Here is a 15038-nt window from a genome sequence, read left to right as displayed (position 1 = left end):
GTGTGCACTAGGCACTCTGTAAATGGCAGTTATTATTAATATTTTCGGGGGTGGGGAGCAGATACAGGGTGATGGAGCAGATCTGCCCTGAATATAGGAGGGTGCGTCAGCAGTTGGGCCCTGGGGAGAGGCTGAGCTCCCTTCCCCGGTTGTCTGCAGCTGGCCGTGGTCTAGTGCTGAACTCTTCTGTGTCTCGTCTGGGAACACTGGGTAAACTGAATTCCTGCCCTCCCAAGAGGCTTGTTCAGTCCCTGACCCCTGCAGTCTGAGGCCAGGGCATGCTGGGCCAGAGGATCGATGGCCCAGGGGGATGGGTTCATTCAGTTCTTTATTGGTCATCTGGGCCCTAAAGCTGCCCTTCAACTTAGGGTCTCCCTGAACTGCATAGACTGAACTGAACTGCACAGAAAGACCTACCACCTACTGGGGCCAACGAGGGGGCACAGAGGTGGTCGTCATCCTAATATACACACCCTACTCTTAGAGCTTATGTTCCAGCACTGAGACTTCTAGTGGTGCAAACCTGTACCCTCAAGGTTTACATCTCACTATTCTCCAGCTGAATAGCATGAACCTCAAGCTCATTTGGGGTGTTCTTAGACCCCAGTGTTTCTCCTAGAAGTTCTTCTGCTCTCCCTCCAGCATCCCCAGTCTCTACCTGTCCCCCAACCTCCCCTCCAGGGCCTGGGGCTTCTCTTAAAGCATCAGCCTGTCCCCCAGCCTCCTGTACAGGCTCCAAGAACTCCCTTCTGGCCTCTGCCTGTCCTCCAGCTGCTTCTCCAGGACTCAGGGCTTCATGTGCTTCTTGTCTCGATGGGTTTTTAGCCAACAGAGGCTGCATCCCAACATCTTGTGGCTCTGAAGGCTCTTTGGGCTCTGTGTGCCTCGGAGCTTCTCCAGGGACGTTGACAAGCTCTGCAGGGGTCATAAGCCCATCCCCATTCAGGTCCTGAGTCTCCAGCACCTTGTCTACTACCAGGATCACCTATGGAAGAGTCTGTAGTGACTGGAGATGCTCCCAGGAACCCTGACCCTCCCCCACACACCCTGCATCCCTGCCATGCAGGCTCTGAGCCCTCCTTTTACAGGGGATTCACTAAAAAAATAAAAAAAGTCATGATGAGAAAAACAAAAGCAGACGTCCCTGGTGGCTCAGTGGTTAAGAATCCCCCTGCCAATGAAGGAGACATGGGTTCAAGCCCTGGTCCAGGAAGATTCCACATGCCTGGGGGTAACTAAGCCCACACACCACAACTACTGAAGCCTGTGCACCCTAGGCAGTGCTCTGCGACAAGAAATGCCACCGCAATGAGAAACCCAAAGCCCACAGCTGGAGAGTAGCCCCTACTTGCCACAACTAGAGAAAGCTTGTCTGCAGCAATGAAGACCCAGTGAAGCCAAAAATAAATAAAATTAAAAACCCCAAAGCCCCAAGGAGCTGGGTCTTCTTCATGGAGCAGAAGAAGGGCTTACCGGGTTGGTGGTGGGAGAGTCAGAAGCTCCAGGGGCCAGAGCGGCTGTCAACATGGACAGCAGCTCCAGGCCATCCAGCTGTCCACTCTGGTCGTAGTCGTGGAGTGCAAAGAGGTAGAGGAGAACTAAGGAAGAGAAGCTGGATCAGAAGAGGCATCAGGGAACAGCTGGATCAGGCAGGAGTCACGGGATGGCCTGATGTCAGTCCCAGCTCTGGTTGTCCTGAGCCTCCCATCCACTGGCCCCATCAGCCTAGCCCCTTACCCTGCTCCCGGCTCATGTGCTCTGGCTCCTCTTCCATCCTCTCTAGTCCCTTTAGGTAGCTCTGTAGAAGTCTGGCAAAAAAGTGGAAAATCAGCCCACTAGATGCTGGTCTGCTGCCCCAGGCCTGGCCTCACCCCAGCCTACTCACCGAAGTTGCTCCTGGCCTGGCTCAAAGGGGTTGGGCAGAGGCAGATGCTGTGCTTCAGGGTCCAACCTGGAGAGGGAGGGAAGGACTGGCCTTGCAAAGAGCCTCCCCAAGGGCCCAGCCTCATAGCCTTCTACTCCCAAGCTCCTGATAGAGATCACCTCCCAGGCCCAAAAGGAGCTGCTTCTCCGAGTCCCCAAAAGCCTTGGGGGGAGCCTCAGGAGCACAACCTTACTCCCCAGATTCTGCCTTTGCAGATTCCTAGCTTAGATGTTAAGTGAAAATCCCAATAAAATATCTGGTTAGGTGGTGGTTAGAGGAGGCCACATCCAGTAGACACAAGGTGGAGCCCCAGGAAACCGGCACAGTGGGCGGCAGGACGATGTGGATTGTGGCAACTCTTCCTGTGATGTTGGTTGCTAAGGGACAGGTCTCTAGCTGAGCCCGGTGGTACTGCCCAGTTTTATATAGACCCAATGTGCTCCATAATACAAAATGGACTCTTTTCACCCCCGACATTGAGGCATAGACTTTGGTTTTGAAGTTTCAATCTGCTCAAGGGTTTTTATAACACTCAGGATTTACTCTTAGTTCTGGATAGGGATCCCTGTTTGCCCAAGTCACTCCAGATGTGTGATGTCAGAGAACTGTCAGGAGCTGTTACAGCAACTTTTGTCACAGCTGCCAGACCTCGCTGCTCCTCCTGTATCCATTCCCTGACCCCAGCCCGCATACCCCCTGCATAGTACTAATACACAAAACCTCAAAGAAGATACTCGAATAAAACAGAAATGATATGCTAAGGATCTCTATTTCTTTGGAGCTTCCACTGTAAGAAGCTCCTGATAAGTGGACTGCAGCCCCTTCCCAAGGGCATAACCTCACACCTCATTGGAAACGAGCTCCCAGTTCCAAGTGAATCCAGAAAACAGGTGTCAATGCCCCCTTTGCAGAGGACACTCCAACAAGCACAAGGCAATGGTTGAGGTGGTGGGAATGACACAGAAGTCAAGGAGTGTATGCCCACTCTCTCAGCTCCCACAGGGGCCCACACCACACGTTCTGAGACTCCCCGTGCTCCCGGCCCATGGCCCTGCCCTCTGAACGCCATTACCTCATGGTGCCGTCCTTGGGAGCAGCCTGACTCAGGGGTAGCAGCAGCAGCAGTAACGTTCTCATCGTCACAGGTAACATCCTTCCTGTAACTGGAAGTAGGAACAGGGGTAGGGAAGCAGAGGGAAGGGGTCTGCCACAGAGCGGGCATTGATGGATTAGACAGCAACGCCTCGCTCTCTGCCTCTACCTGCCACCCAGGGGACAGGACTCCTGCATAGGGAGGAGCCACACAGGACATCAGCGATCCCCAATAAATCTTATTTCAGATCCAGCACATAAAGGGCATACTGCAGACCTGTGTTGGGAGAAGCCGAGCTGCAGACAGGAGCCTCTCCCTGCACCCACTCCTCTTGCCCTGCCAGCCCCCCAGAGAAGTGCATGCCCAAGTCACTCCAGAATGTGATGTGAGAGAGCTGTCAGGAGCTGTTGCAGCAACTTTTGTCACAGCTGCCAGCCCTCACTGCCGCTCCTATAATCACCCCCCACCCCAGCCCGCATACCCCTGCAGAGTATTAATGCACAAAACCTCGAGGAAGATACCCAAATAAAACAGAAACGATATGCTAATAATCTCTATTTCACAGGTAACATTCACTGGTGGCAGGGGAAGTGCTCGGAGAAGTGCAGTTTAAGCATATGTCTGATTTAGTTCAGTCCAATTATTTTACAGGTGGAAACTAGTTCAGAGAGGTTAAGAAAAAGGCCGAACTATACATGCCAAGAGTGGGACTTCCCTGGTGGTCCCGTGGCTAAGACTCTACGCTCCCAATGCAGGGGGCCTGGGTTCAATCCCTGGTGGGGAACTAGATCCCATCAAGCCACAACTAAGAGTTTCCATCCTGAAACTAAAAGATCCCACATGCCACAACAAAGACCTGATGTAGCCAATTAAATAAATATTTTTTTAAAAAGAAATGCAGAGAGTCGCAAAAAGTCTTAAATAAGGAGGGAAACAACTTGTTGGTTTGCATTTATTAAAAACTCACTGAAGAACAAATCAAAAGAAACTCAGACTCTGAAATAGGTCAACGCTCAGGTAGGACTTGAAAATACAACAAATCAGGGTCAGTATAACAATGGTCTCAAGAACTGCTATTTACTTAACGCAGTTGGGGAAACCAGATCTCAGTAGAAACGAAAAAAACAAACACAAAAACATTCTTTTAGGCCTACATTGTGTAGGCCCATTGGCAGCACAACCAATTGATTAAATAAAAATAGTCAAATAGGGGATCAACCAAAGCACAGAGCAAGAAGCTTTCTCATTAGTCCCAGGATCGTGTACATATCATGTGAGTTTCTGAGGAAGCAGAAGCCCTCCAGAGCTGAGGCCTGAAACCTCAAACTCATCTCTAGGAAGACAAATCAACAGGTGCTTGATGGCCTACAGCAGACAATTAGGAACCCTCTGAAATAGTACTCTATACTCTGGCTGGCATTGAATTTTCCTGGAGAAAGGAGGATAGCTTTCAGCAAATTCTCAAGGAGTTCCATGACCCCAAGAAGATTCAAAACCACTGCAAAGGAAGATATCATCTTCCTAAGAGATCTTCCTAGAGTTGGTGAGCATCTGGCCAACAGGTACATGCTTGTGTAGCTATTACACAAATAGAGCTGTCTTGAGCATGGAAGACCACAAGTAGGTGAAGCTGCTGAGAGTCACAGAAACTGTCCCCATTTTTCTATGCATAAGTTGGCCCCAAAAGATACAGTAAGTCTACATGGTTTGTTGGTGTGGCCAAGTAGATGCACAGCTGCCTTAAGGCTGTTCATGGGGACTCCCCTGGTGGTCCAGTAAAGAATCCATCTTCCAATGCAGAGGACGTGGTTTTAATCCCTGGCCCAGGAACTAAGACCCCACATGCTGCAGGGCAACTAAGCTCACATGCCTCAACTACTGAGACCAAGCACAATAGTAGTTCCTTAGTGCTGTAGCCAAGACCCAATGTAACCAAAAATAAGTAAATATTTAGATTTTTTAAAAAAATAAGAATGTTCATGAACTTTGGCTGGCAACATAGATCCTTGGGCTTTAGTTGTTGTAGCCAGGAGAGAAGATAGATCTTGGACCCATCCATGGGGGACAGAATTGAGCTCTCTATACTGCTTGGTGACCTTTAGAGGTCCCGCCACAGGGAACACACCTCAATGAAAGGATGGACTAGAAAAATATCCAGGTTTCCATGTCTGGGAGTATGAGAATAAACAAGTTGCAATGAAAGTAACCACAATGCTAGATAAAAATAGAAAGTATATTTTTAAATGCATTTAGTTGGCAAGAAAGTAAGAAATACCCAGAGTATAAAGGCACAGTGGAAAGAATAATCCCTGGGGGAAAACTGTGCTTAAAGTCAACTTTTGCCTAGGGTATCTGCCAAACCAAGTCAACTGAACTTGAATTATCAGCTGAATGCTTCATGAAATAGCAGAGACCAGAGATAAAGAATGCTTGGGCCCATTCAGTGTGAAGAGACTAACAGGAGATTTCTTACATATAGTTGGGATTCAAATAGCTATCCTCTCAAAATGTAATTTATACAAAGAAAAGATTGATTCTTTTTTAAATGCAATGAGTGAGTTAAATAAATTAGACACAGATGATGTAAGAATTAGTGAACTGGAGAATAGATCTAAATAAATGGTCCAGAGTACAGTTAATTGAGTCAAAGACATATAAAATATAAAACAAAGCAGCAAGGAGGAGATAATAGAGACAATTGGATTAAAAACAGAATTTGAAGAAATAGTAGCTGAGATTATTCTACTATGTTGCAAAACACTAACACTCCCATCCAGGAATCTGAACAATCCCAGGCAGATTAAATAAACAGAAATACACATCTAGAGTTGCTGTTCTGAAAAAACAGAAAACCAAGAAAAAGAGAAGATCTCAAAAGTACTCAAAGAGAAAAGACAAATCACCTAGAAGGAAGAATAATTAGACTGACAGCTGATTTCACAACAGCAACAGTGATGCCAGAACACAGTAGTATAATATTTCAATGTGTCAAAGAAGGGGGTGGGGGAAATTGCCATTCTAGATTTTTATTCTCAGCAAAATTATCTTTTAAGAATGAGATTAAACAAAAAGTGTTTGATAAATTTTAGATAACAAATTAGAGAATTTATCACCAACAGTTCTCTATTAAAGGAAATTCTAAGAGATATAACTCAGGAAGAAGGAAAATGACCCCAGAAGGAACATTTGGAATGCAAGGAAAAAGAGTGAACAAAGAAATCAGAATGGGACTTCCCTGGTGGTACAGTGGATAGGAATTCGACTGCCAATGCAGGGGACACGGGTTCAATCTCTGGCCTGGGAAGATTCCACATGGAGCAGAGCAACTAAGCCTGTGAACCATAACTATTGAGCCAGCATGCAGCAACTACTGGAGCTCATGCACCTAGAGCCTGTGCTCCTCAACAAGAGAAATCATCACAATAGGAAGCCAGTGCACTACAATGAAGAGTAGCCCTAGCTCGTGCAACTAAGCCCGCTCGTAAAAATAGACCCAGTGCAACCATATGCACACACAAAATCAGAATGTGGGGAAATCTAACAAAGATTGTTAAACAATGATAATTATATTACTGTATGGAGCAAAAAAAGATGGCGTGAGCTACATTATTGGACAACATTAAGATGTAAGGTAAGGACAGTTGTTTGGGAAGAGAGTGGACATAATGATCAACTGTGCATGTAAACAACTATGCAGGTAAAAATTTTCTAATAACCACTAAAAGACAGAAATGAAATATCGGACTGCAAACCAGCAGAAAAAAAAAGGAATGGAATTTTTAAAAAATCATTCCAAAGGAAGGCAGGAAAACAGAAAAAAGAGAAGCTAAAAATTAATTAAATGATTAAAAAGGAAGACACGTAGAAAGCATAAAATAAGATAGTAAAATAGATCCAAGTATATCAGTAATCAATAATAAACATAAATTGTATAAACTCATCAGCTAATAAATAGAGATTATCAAAATTACATAAAACATACAAATCACATGCAATTTTCAAGAGATTAAGAGATTAACACAGAAAAGTTGAAAGCAAAATGGTGGGGAAAGGATACATAAAGCAATACTAGAGAAAAGAAAACCAACATAGCCTTATCAACATTAGAATAGATGGACCTTAAGGTGAAAAGCATTATTATAGATAAAAGCACATCATTATGAAATGCACTAAAATTTAATCCCCTAGGAAGGTATAATAATTCTGAACCTGTAGGTACCTAATAACATAGCCTAAAAACATCTAAAATGATAAATGGCATAACACTGCACACTGATTGTTATTTAGTTGCTAAATCATGCCCAACTCTTTGTGACCCCATGGACTGTAGCCTGCCAGGCTCCTCTGTCCATGGGATTTCCCAAGCAAGTATACTGGAGCAGGTTGCCATTTCCTCCTCCAGGGAATTTGTTCAAACCCATAGAATGTACAACACCAAGAATGAACCCTATGGTTGACTGTGGACTTTGGATGATTATGCTGTGTCAGTTTAGGTTCTCAATTCATCATGTACCATTCTGGTGGGGCATAGTGATACTGGACAAGGCTGTGCATGTGTAGGGAGTTATATGGGAAACGTCTCAGTTTTGCTCTGAACCTAGAACTGCTCTAAAACAAAGTGTTTATAAAAAAAAAAAAAACTGGCATAAACTCAATCAGAAAAATCTAATCTGCTATTATGGGGGAGAATTTAACATATCTCAAACAGTATCTGAAAGATTAAATAGACTAAAACTTAGTAAAAATGTAGACAGACGATTGGATAAAACATTTACTAAACTTGAGCTAATGGACAAATAGAGAACCCAACTCCAGTCACTTAGCAAATGCATATTCTTCTCAACACATGTGGATTATTTATAAAAACTGAAAAGCAGAAGGCCAAAGAATGTGACTCAACAAGTATTAAAGAATCAGTCTCATACTGTTATGAGATTAAAAGCAATTACACTAGGAATCAGTAACAAAAATGATGTAAAAAAATCTCATTTAGGGAATTCTCTGGCAGTCCAGTGGTTAGGACTCTGGGCTTTCACTGCTGAGGGTCTGGGTTCAATCTCTGGTTGGGGAACTAAGATTCCACAAGCTGCATAGTATAGCTTAAAAAAAAAATTCTTATTTATATAAAAACTGTAAAAGGCACACTTAAATATACATCAGAGAAAAATATCATAATGGAAATTTTTCAGTACTTAAAACTGAATAATATTGGAAACATTTACATCAAAGCAAGATACATAGTTAAAACAGTATTAGAGGGGAAATGAATTGACTTAAAAACTTATATTAGAAGAAAGGCTAAAAGCTAATGAGTTAAGCTTCCACCTCAAGAAGCTAGTAAAAGAGAATAAACCCAAAGAAATTAAAAGAAATGAAATAAAAGATAGAAGAAATTTAAAATATAATAGAAAAGAGTGTGCATCTATCTGAGTGCGCGCATCTATCTGAGTGTGCTAAGTCACTCCAGTCATGTTTGACTTTGCGACTCCATGGACTGGACTATATGTAGCCCGCCAGGCTCTTCTGTTCATGGGATTTTTCAGGCAAGAGTACTGGAGTGGATTGCCATTTCCTTCTACAGAGGATCGTCCAAAGCTAAACAACTGTGTTTCTTCAAAAGGAGTAATAAGTTAGAAAACCTCCAACAATTTTCATTAAGAGCAAAGAGAAAAGGCACAAATAAACAACATTAGGAATTAAAAGGAGACATACCTGTAGAAATAGAAGAAAGTTGTAAACTTAGCAGATATAGCCATTTTCCTAGAAAAACTTAACATCAAAACTGACATCAAAAGAAATAGCAATTTTTGTTTTGTTTTTTTGCAAATTTTAAAAGTCCTACAACCCTTGAAGAAATTGAATTAGTGAGTATTAACCTATATTGTTTTAGGAGCTATAAACTATAAACTAAAGCTATGAACCTGAACTATTTCTAGAGCAACCTGCCAATTAATTGCCATAAATTGCACTCTGATCCAACAGTATCATCCTGAGGATTACATAAGGAAGAACACAAATAGAAAAGAAATTATAAAGATATTTATAGCTGTGCTGTTAATAGTAGTCAAAGAACTGTAAACAACCTGAATGTGTAACATTTAGACAGGCTAAGCAAATCATATTATGTGACAGAGCCATTAAAAATGATAAGTATTTCTAATTTGTTTTAAAGAGAAAAAATGGACAGATTTGAGTATATTAAAAGTATGAACTTCTGTAATATGAAAGAGACCATGAATCAAGTTCAGAAGACAAGTGATGAAGGACTGGAGGGAACAGGGTTCAAAGCTATTAGGGTTTTCAGGATGGTGCTGTTCACCACCACTCCCAGCAGGGGCTTTGAGACAGAAATCTCCATGGAAACCCCATGGAGACTGAGTGCAAATCCAAGGACTGCAGCATTAAGTGAGGGTGAGGATTAGAGAAAAGGCCCTGCCCACAGGGGTTTGTGGTTAGGAAGCAATGGCTTAGCGAGGGTCTAGGTGAGTGGACAGGAGGGCTGCCTTGCCCAATTCTTGGTACCCAGTATGCTGTGCATTTGAAGAGAGGAGGCTGAGGGCTCCAGGCTCTAAGGTGGAAATAGGGGCACAAAATGGTTGAAAGGGCCAGCCTGGCCAGAAGAGGCCAAAAGGAGAATGACAGTAGACATAGACTCTAGTCTGGATGCGACAGAGGATGCCACGGGAAGCAGCAGCCCAAGTCAAGACCTTTGGTGACAAGGACCAAGGAGGTGAGCCTTCGAAGGGAAGGCAAGTGTCGATATAAGTTTTATAGAATAAGGGCTAGTTTTATTCAATTCTTAAATTTATTGAGCACCTACTATATGGTAGGCATTAACTTGTAAGTAAGATGATAATATTAGGTAAAATTGCTCATTCTTTTTTCTCCATAACATTTACATATTCATGTAAATAGGAAAAGATACAAATGTTAAAACGACAATTTAAGAGAAAAACAGAAACACAGAATTGCTAAGGAATAGGGGGTGTAGCCCAAAGTTTAATGGTATGGGCCCTAACCTCAGGTTGGCCTAAGTTCAAATGCAGACTCTACAACGCACCAACTGTGTGACTTTTGTGTTTTGGAACCTTGATCTGTAACATGAGGATGACGAGAGCATCTCCCAGGGTGTGGTGAAGGTTCAATAAGACAAGATGTGTAAAACGTAGCACCTGGTGATATTATACAATAAGGCATTTTCCTTCCAGAAGTTTTTCTGGACTGCTCTGCAGGGGCTTCACACATACCTACAATTCTGGTCTCCCCACCTGGATATCTTCAAATTGCTTTCTCTTCCCCATCTGTTTACTGTTAGGGCCTGGGCCAACAGGAGGCACAGGAATAATTTAAATCCCCCAGAGCTGCCAGAACCTATTATCCAGGCTTAATGCATTATCACCACTAGGAGTTGCCTTTTAAAAGAGGATATTTGGAAATGACAAAGAATGACTGGTGGGAGCCGTTCAGGCATAAAGGAGAAGCACCCATCAGATCCCCCTAATCCAGTCACTCATTAGGCCAACGGTGCTGGTTTGAAAAACGTGTCTACCCTCAGTGAGGGAAGGGGAGGGTGGGATGAGTTGGAAGAGTAGCACTGGCATATATACACTACCATAGCTAAAACAGATAGCTAGTGGGAAGCTGCTGTCTAGCACAGGGAGCTCTCAGCTCGATGCTCCGTGATGACCTAGAGAGGTGGGATGAGGGGGTAGAAGGGAGGCTCAAGAGGGAGGGGATATATGTATATGTATGGCACAGCAGCAAAGAACCTGCCTGACAACGTAGGAGATGCAGTTTCAATCCCTGGCTCGAGAAGACCCCCTAGAGAAGGAAGTGGCAACCCACTCCAGTATTCTTCCTGGAAAATCCCATGGACAGTAGAGCCTGGTGGGCTATATAGTCCATGGGGTTGCAAAACTGTCAGTCACAACTTAGCAACTAAACAACAAATAGCTGATTTACTTCATTGTATGGCAGAAACTAACACAACATTGTAAAGCCATTATACCCCAATAAAAATCAAATAAAATACAGAAAAAAGGAAAGGGGAAAAAAAGAAAAACATATCTACCAAGTCTTTCTTGTGAGAAATAGCTGAAGTCAAATTTGCCTTTCCTTGTATATGATCCAGACTTAGGAACTCACTTATAATGAATAGTGGAAATGATGCCACGTAACCTCCAAGTCTGAGTCATAAAAGGCAACAGGGTTTATGCCTGGTTCTGGTTCTCTCTCTCTCCCTCTCTTGACATGCAGATACACCCTGAACCACTGTGGAAGAAGTCCACTGTGCTGAAAAGACCACGTGGAGGAAGCACATAAGGATAGGGATGCTTGAGAGGTCTTGGTTGTGATTCCTGCAGCTCCCACCTGCTCACTTCCCACCCAAGGGCCAGGCAGGTAAGAGAGCAAAACTGCAGATGATTCCAAGCCCCAGCCTTCCAGCTATCCCAGCCAACTCTGCCAGAGCAGAACTGAGCTTGTCTTCACAGTCCTGCCCAGAATGTACACTCATAGGCATAGTCAATGCTATTGTTTTCAGCCACTAAGCTTTGAGGTGATTTGTCAGTTGTCATAATGATAGATTGGCTTCTTGGCAGTCACACAGGACTCCACTCTCAGAAGGTCCCTGGGCTTAGACTAAGGCTCTGCTGTCTCTGTCTTGAAATTCTCAATCTTTTCTTACACTGGGCCCTGAAAAGGATGACCTGGTCCTGAACCCTGCCCACATGAATTACTCTTATTCTCCTCCTTTTGGTCCTATGTATTTGTCACACACAGTCAACTATTCAGCATGTGCAGTGGACAGGGCTATGGAACCAGCCAGACCTAGGTTCAGATCCCAGCTGTACCACAGACTGTCCCCGTGACCTTGGGTAGGTTAATTATCCCTCAGTAAACTTATCTGCAGAATGGATATAATAATAATATTTACTTCACAGAGTTCCAGTGAATACTAACTGGATAACAAATTACTCCTTGCACAAGGAGTCTCTTATTCTTGTTCCTGTCTCTGATAGCTTCTCGTTTTAAAGAACCCTTCATAGCCACATCAGTTTCCCTGGTGGCTCAGTCAGTAAAGCATCTACCTGCAATGCAGGAGACCTGGTTCTGTCCCTGGATCGGGAAGATCACCTGGGGAAGGAAATGGCAACCCATTCCAGTATTCTTGCTTGAATGTTCCATGGACAAAGGAGCCTGGTGGGCTACAGTCCATGGGGTAGCAAGAGTCAGATTCGAATTAGTGACCAAACCACTACCACACCCACATCAGAGTAATCTTTTGCTGGAACTCCACTGCTCCAAAACCTTCAGTGGCTCCCTATTTCTATTATAGTTCAGTCTTCACCTGGACATTCAAGCCCTTCTCTGATCAGATATCATGTTACCATTTTTAGACATCTTCCAATTTTCCATCATTCTAACATTTTGCTTCAAATAGGTGGATTCAGGAGTCTGTGGAAATACTTTTCACTTTCACCTTGCAGTTCTTTTGCCCAAGCTGTTTCATCCCTTACCTGAAATATCCTGGGCCTTCCTGACAACCTTAAGACTCTGGTTGCAGTCCACTTCAGAAGCAAATAACTGCATGTGGGCTTTCAGTGTCATCTCAGTAATATTTTCCTAAGTCATGCTTCCAAATGTGACATTTTTAGTCCGGGTACCTCACGTCTATGATTTAAAGGAAGCCAGACTAAGGCATGCTTCCCTGGTGGCTCAGTCGGTAAAGAATACACTTGTAATGCAGGTAGACCCAGGTTTGATCCCTGCCCTGGGAAGATTCCCTATTGAAAAAATGGCAACCCACTCCAGTATCTTGCCTGGGAAATCTCATGAACAAAGGAGCCTGATGGGCTACAGTCCATGGGGTCACAAAGAGTCAGACACAACTGAGTGACCACCAGCACCACCAGGCTAAGGCAGCTCAAGTAACATTTAATGAGGTTGGTGTAATGTGATTTCTTCACCCTTTCATATTTCTAACTATTTATTGAAGAGTTGTTTGCCATGTCCTTCTCCAGAGGATCTTCCCGACTCTGGGATCAAACCTGGGTCTCCTGCATAGTGGGCAGATTCTTTACCTTTTGAACTACCCGGAAAACCCTTGTGAGCAACAGAAATAAAGCAGTTATTGAAAACTGCCTGTCAAATAAATATGTTCCTAATCATTTTCTATAACTACAATGTGCTTAAACACAATTTACCCTAATGACCACAGAAAAGCCACCACAATTATTAGAGTTGTTATATAATCCAATAAAGTTATTTACATCACACACACACACACACACACTCACAGTGACCCTCCAGTATTTGATTTCTTCAAGCCTTTGCGTTAGTGCATGGGAGGAAAGCCTGGCCTTGGAGTTGGAACTCTGGTCAAATCCAGTCTGTCATAGTACTAACAGTGTGATCTCAGCAGGTGTTGTGGGGCCTTCACTTTAAAAAATGAGGATAGGGACTTCTCTTGCAGTCCAGTGGTTAAAACCTTGTGCTCCCAGTGCAGGGGGCTTGGTTGCTGGGGACTCAGATTTGATCCCTCATTGGGGAACTAATATCCCTCATGCTCCATATGCGTGCTAAGTCACTTCAGTCGTGTCCGACTCTGCCTGACTCTATGGACTGTAGCCGCTAGGCTCCTCTGTCCACGGATTTCCCAGGCAAGAATACTGGAGTGGGTTGCCATGCCCTCCTCCGGGGGATCTTCCCCACCCAGAGATGGAACTGGTGTCTCCCATGTCTCCTGCATTGCCGGCCAGGTTCTTTACCACTGGCCACCTGGGAAGCCCCTCATGCCCGATAGTGAGGCCTAAAAAATACAAACCAAAAAAAAACACCAACAACAACCAAAAAAATGAGGATAACGATATCTATCTGGAAGGGTCTTGGGGAGGATGCATTGGAAAATGTAGGTAGAGTGATTGGCAGTGAGTATTGCTCCCTGAGTATTTCAGAGACTCTAGGATGTGGGAGAGCCTTTTCATTGCTTGACTTTCCATCTAATGCAAAACTACTTGCACAGCACCCTTGTCAATGGCCATCAGCCTCCACTGGACTTCCCAGGACAGGAGCCTGGCACCTCACAGGGCATCCATTCCATTTCCAGCTAATACTGTCGGAAGTTATTTGGAACTCAATCTTCTCCCTTAACTCCTCCCTCCAGAGCCGCCTGTGACTCTAGCGCAACCCCCCAACCCCCACCCCCCGCCTCCCCGCAAGAGAAGAGGCAATGGCTATACAGACCAAGAAGTCCCACACCTGAGAGCTGGGCTCCCCTGCCACTTCCACCAGGGTGATAACCCTCGGCTCCTCCTTCTCCTCCTCTGTCAAATGAGGACGAAACTCCTGCCAGCCTCCCCCCCACCCCGGGGTTGTCAGAGCAACGAATAAGACGAGAAGGGAAAAGCCCTTGGGGGGGATAATGAACTTCACCCTCCCCACCCCCAACCCCGCCCCATCACCGCGAAGGAGCTCAGGTCTCAGGTCTCCCTTTCCAGGCCCTCCCTCTACCCGCTCTCAGGGGTAACCTCGAAGAGGCGCCCAGAGGCAGGAGCCGGCGCTCCTACTGCGTCCGAGCCGCAAGGGATGCGGAGGGACTGCGCCTTCAGCATCCGACCCGGAGCCAGGAGGCCGCCCCCGCCCACGGTCCAGCCCCGCGGCGCGCAGCATCGCCCCGCTGCCCGCTGCGGGGTCCCAGGCCACCCACCCGGCGGGGCTCGCACCCACCTGCGGCGGCACCGGTCCGTCTGGGTCGTCGCTGGAGGCCGTGCGCCGCCGCTGCCGCCGCGCCTCGGCTCCTGCCGCCTGGCCCTCCCCCGGACCGCTCCACGTGGCCGCTCCACGTCGCCCTCCGGGCTGCGGCCGCCGCCCTGGCCCGGGCAGAGTCCGGAGCGCCAGCGCCGCCGGCAGGATTCCCGCCCCGCCCCGCAGACCCTGGCCCACCCCCGGCGAGAGTGTGTGGTGTGTGTATATGTATGTGGGTGAGCGCGCGTGACAGATACAACTAGAGAGGCAGAGAGA

General features: G+C 45.5%; 1 protein-coding gene across 2 annotated transcripts; it reads right to left on the bottom strand.

The window, feature by feature from the left end:
• Positions 1–3: 3 nt before the first annotated feature.
• Positions 4–14901, bottom strand: CGREF1 (cell growth regulator with EF-hand domain 1). Of its 2 annotated transcripts, none has more exons than XM_043469127.1 (6): positions 14745–14901; positions 2997–3087; positions 1886–1951; positions 1738–1808; positions 1474–1598; positions 4–985 (listed from the first exon to the last, which is right to left on the bottom strand). In XM_043469127.1, the coding sequence occupies exons 2-6, from the start codon at positions 3074–3076 to the stop codon at positions 539–541; spliced, it is 789 nt and encodes a 262-aa protein (XP_043325062.1). In that variant the 5' UTR covers positions 3077–3087; positions 14745–14901; the 3' UTR covers positions 4–538. The 2 variants fall into 2 exon arrangements, with proteins under 2 accessions (XP_043325062.1, XP_043325063.1); XM_043469128.1 differs by having other exon boundaries at positions 2997–3128; positions 14745–14881.
• Positions 14902–15038: the final 137 nt, after the last annotated feature.

This window comes from Cervus canadensis, chromosome 5, assembly GCF_019320065.1.
Source record: "Cervus canadensis isolate Bull #8, Minnesota chromosome 5, ASM1932006v1, whole genome shotgun sequence".
Lineage (NCBI taxonomy): Eukaryota > Metazoa > Chordata > Mammalia > Artiodactyla > Cervidae > Cervus > Cervus canadensis.
This window is presented reverse-complemented; position numbering and strand designations above follow the sequence as displayed.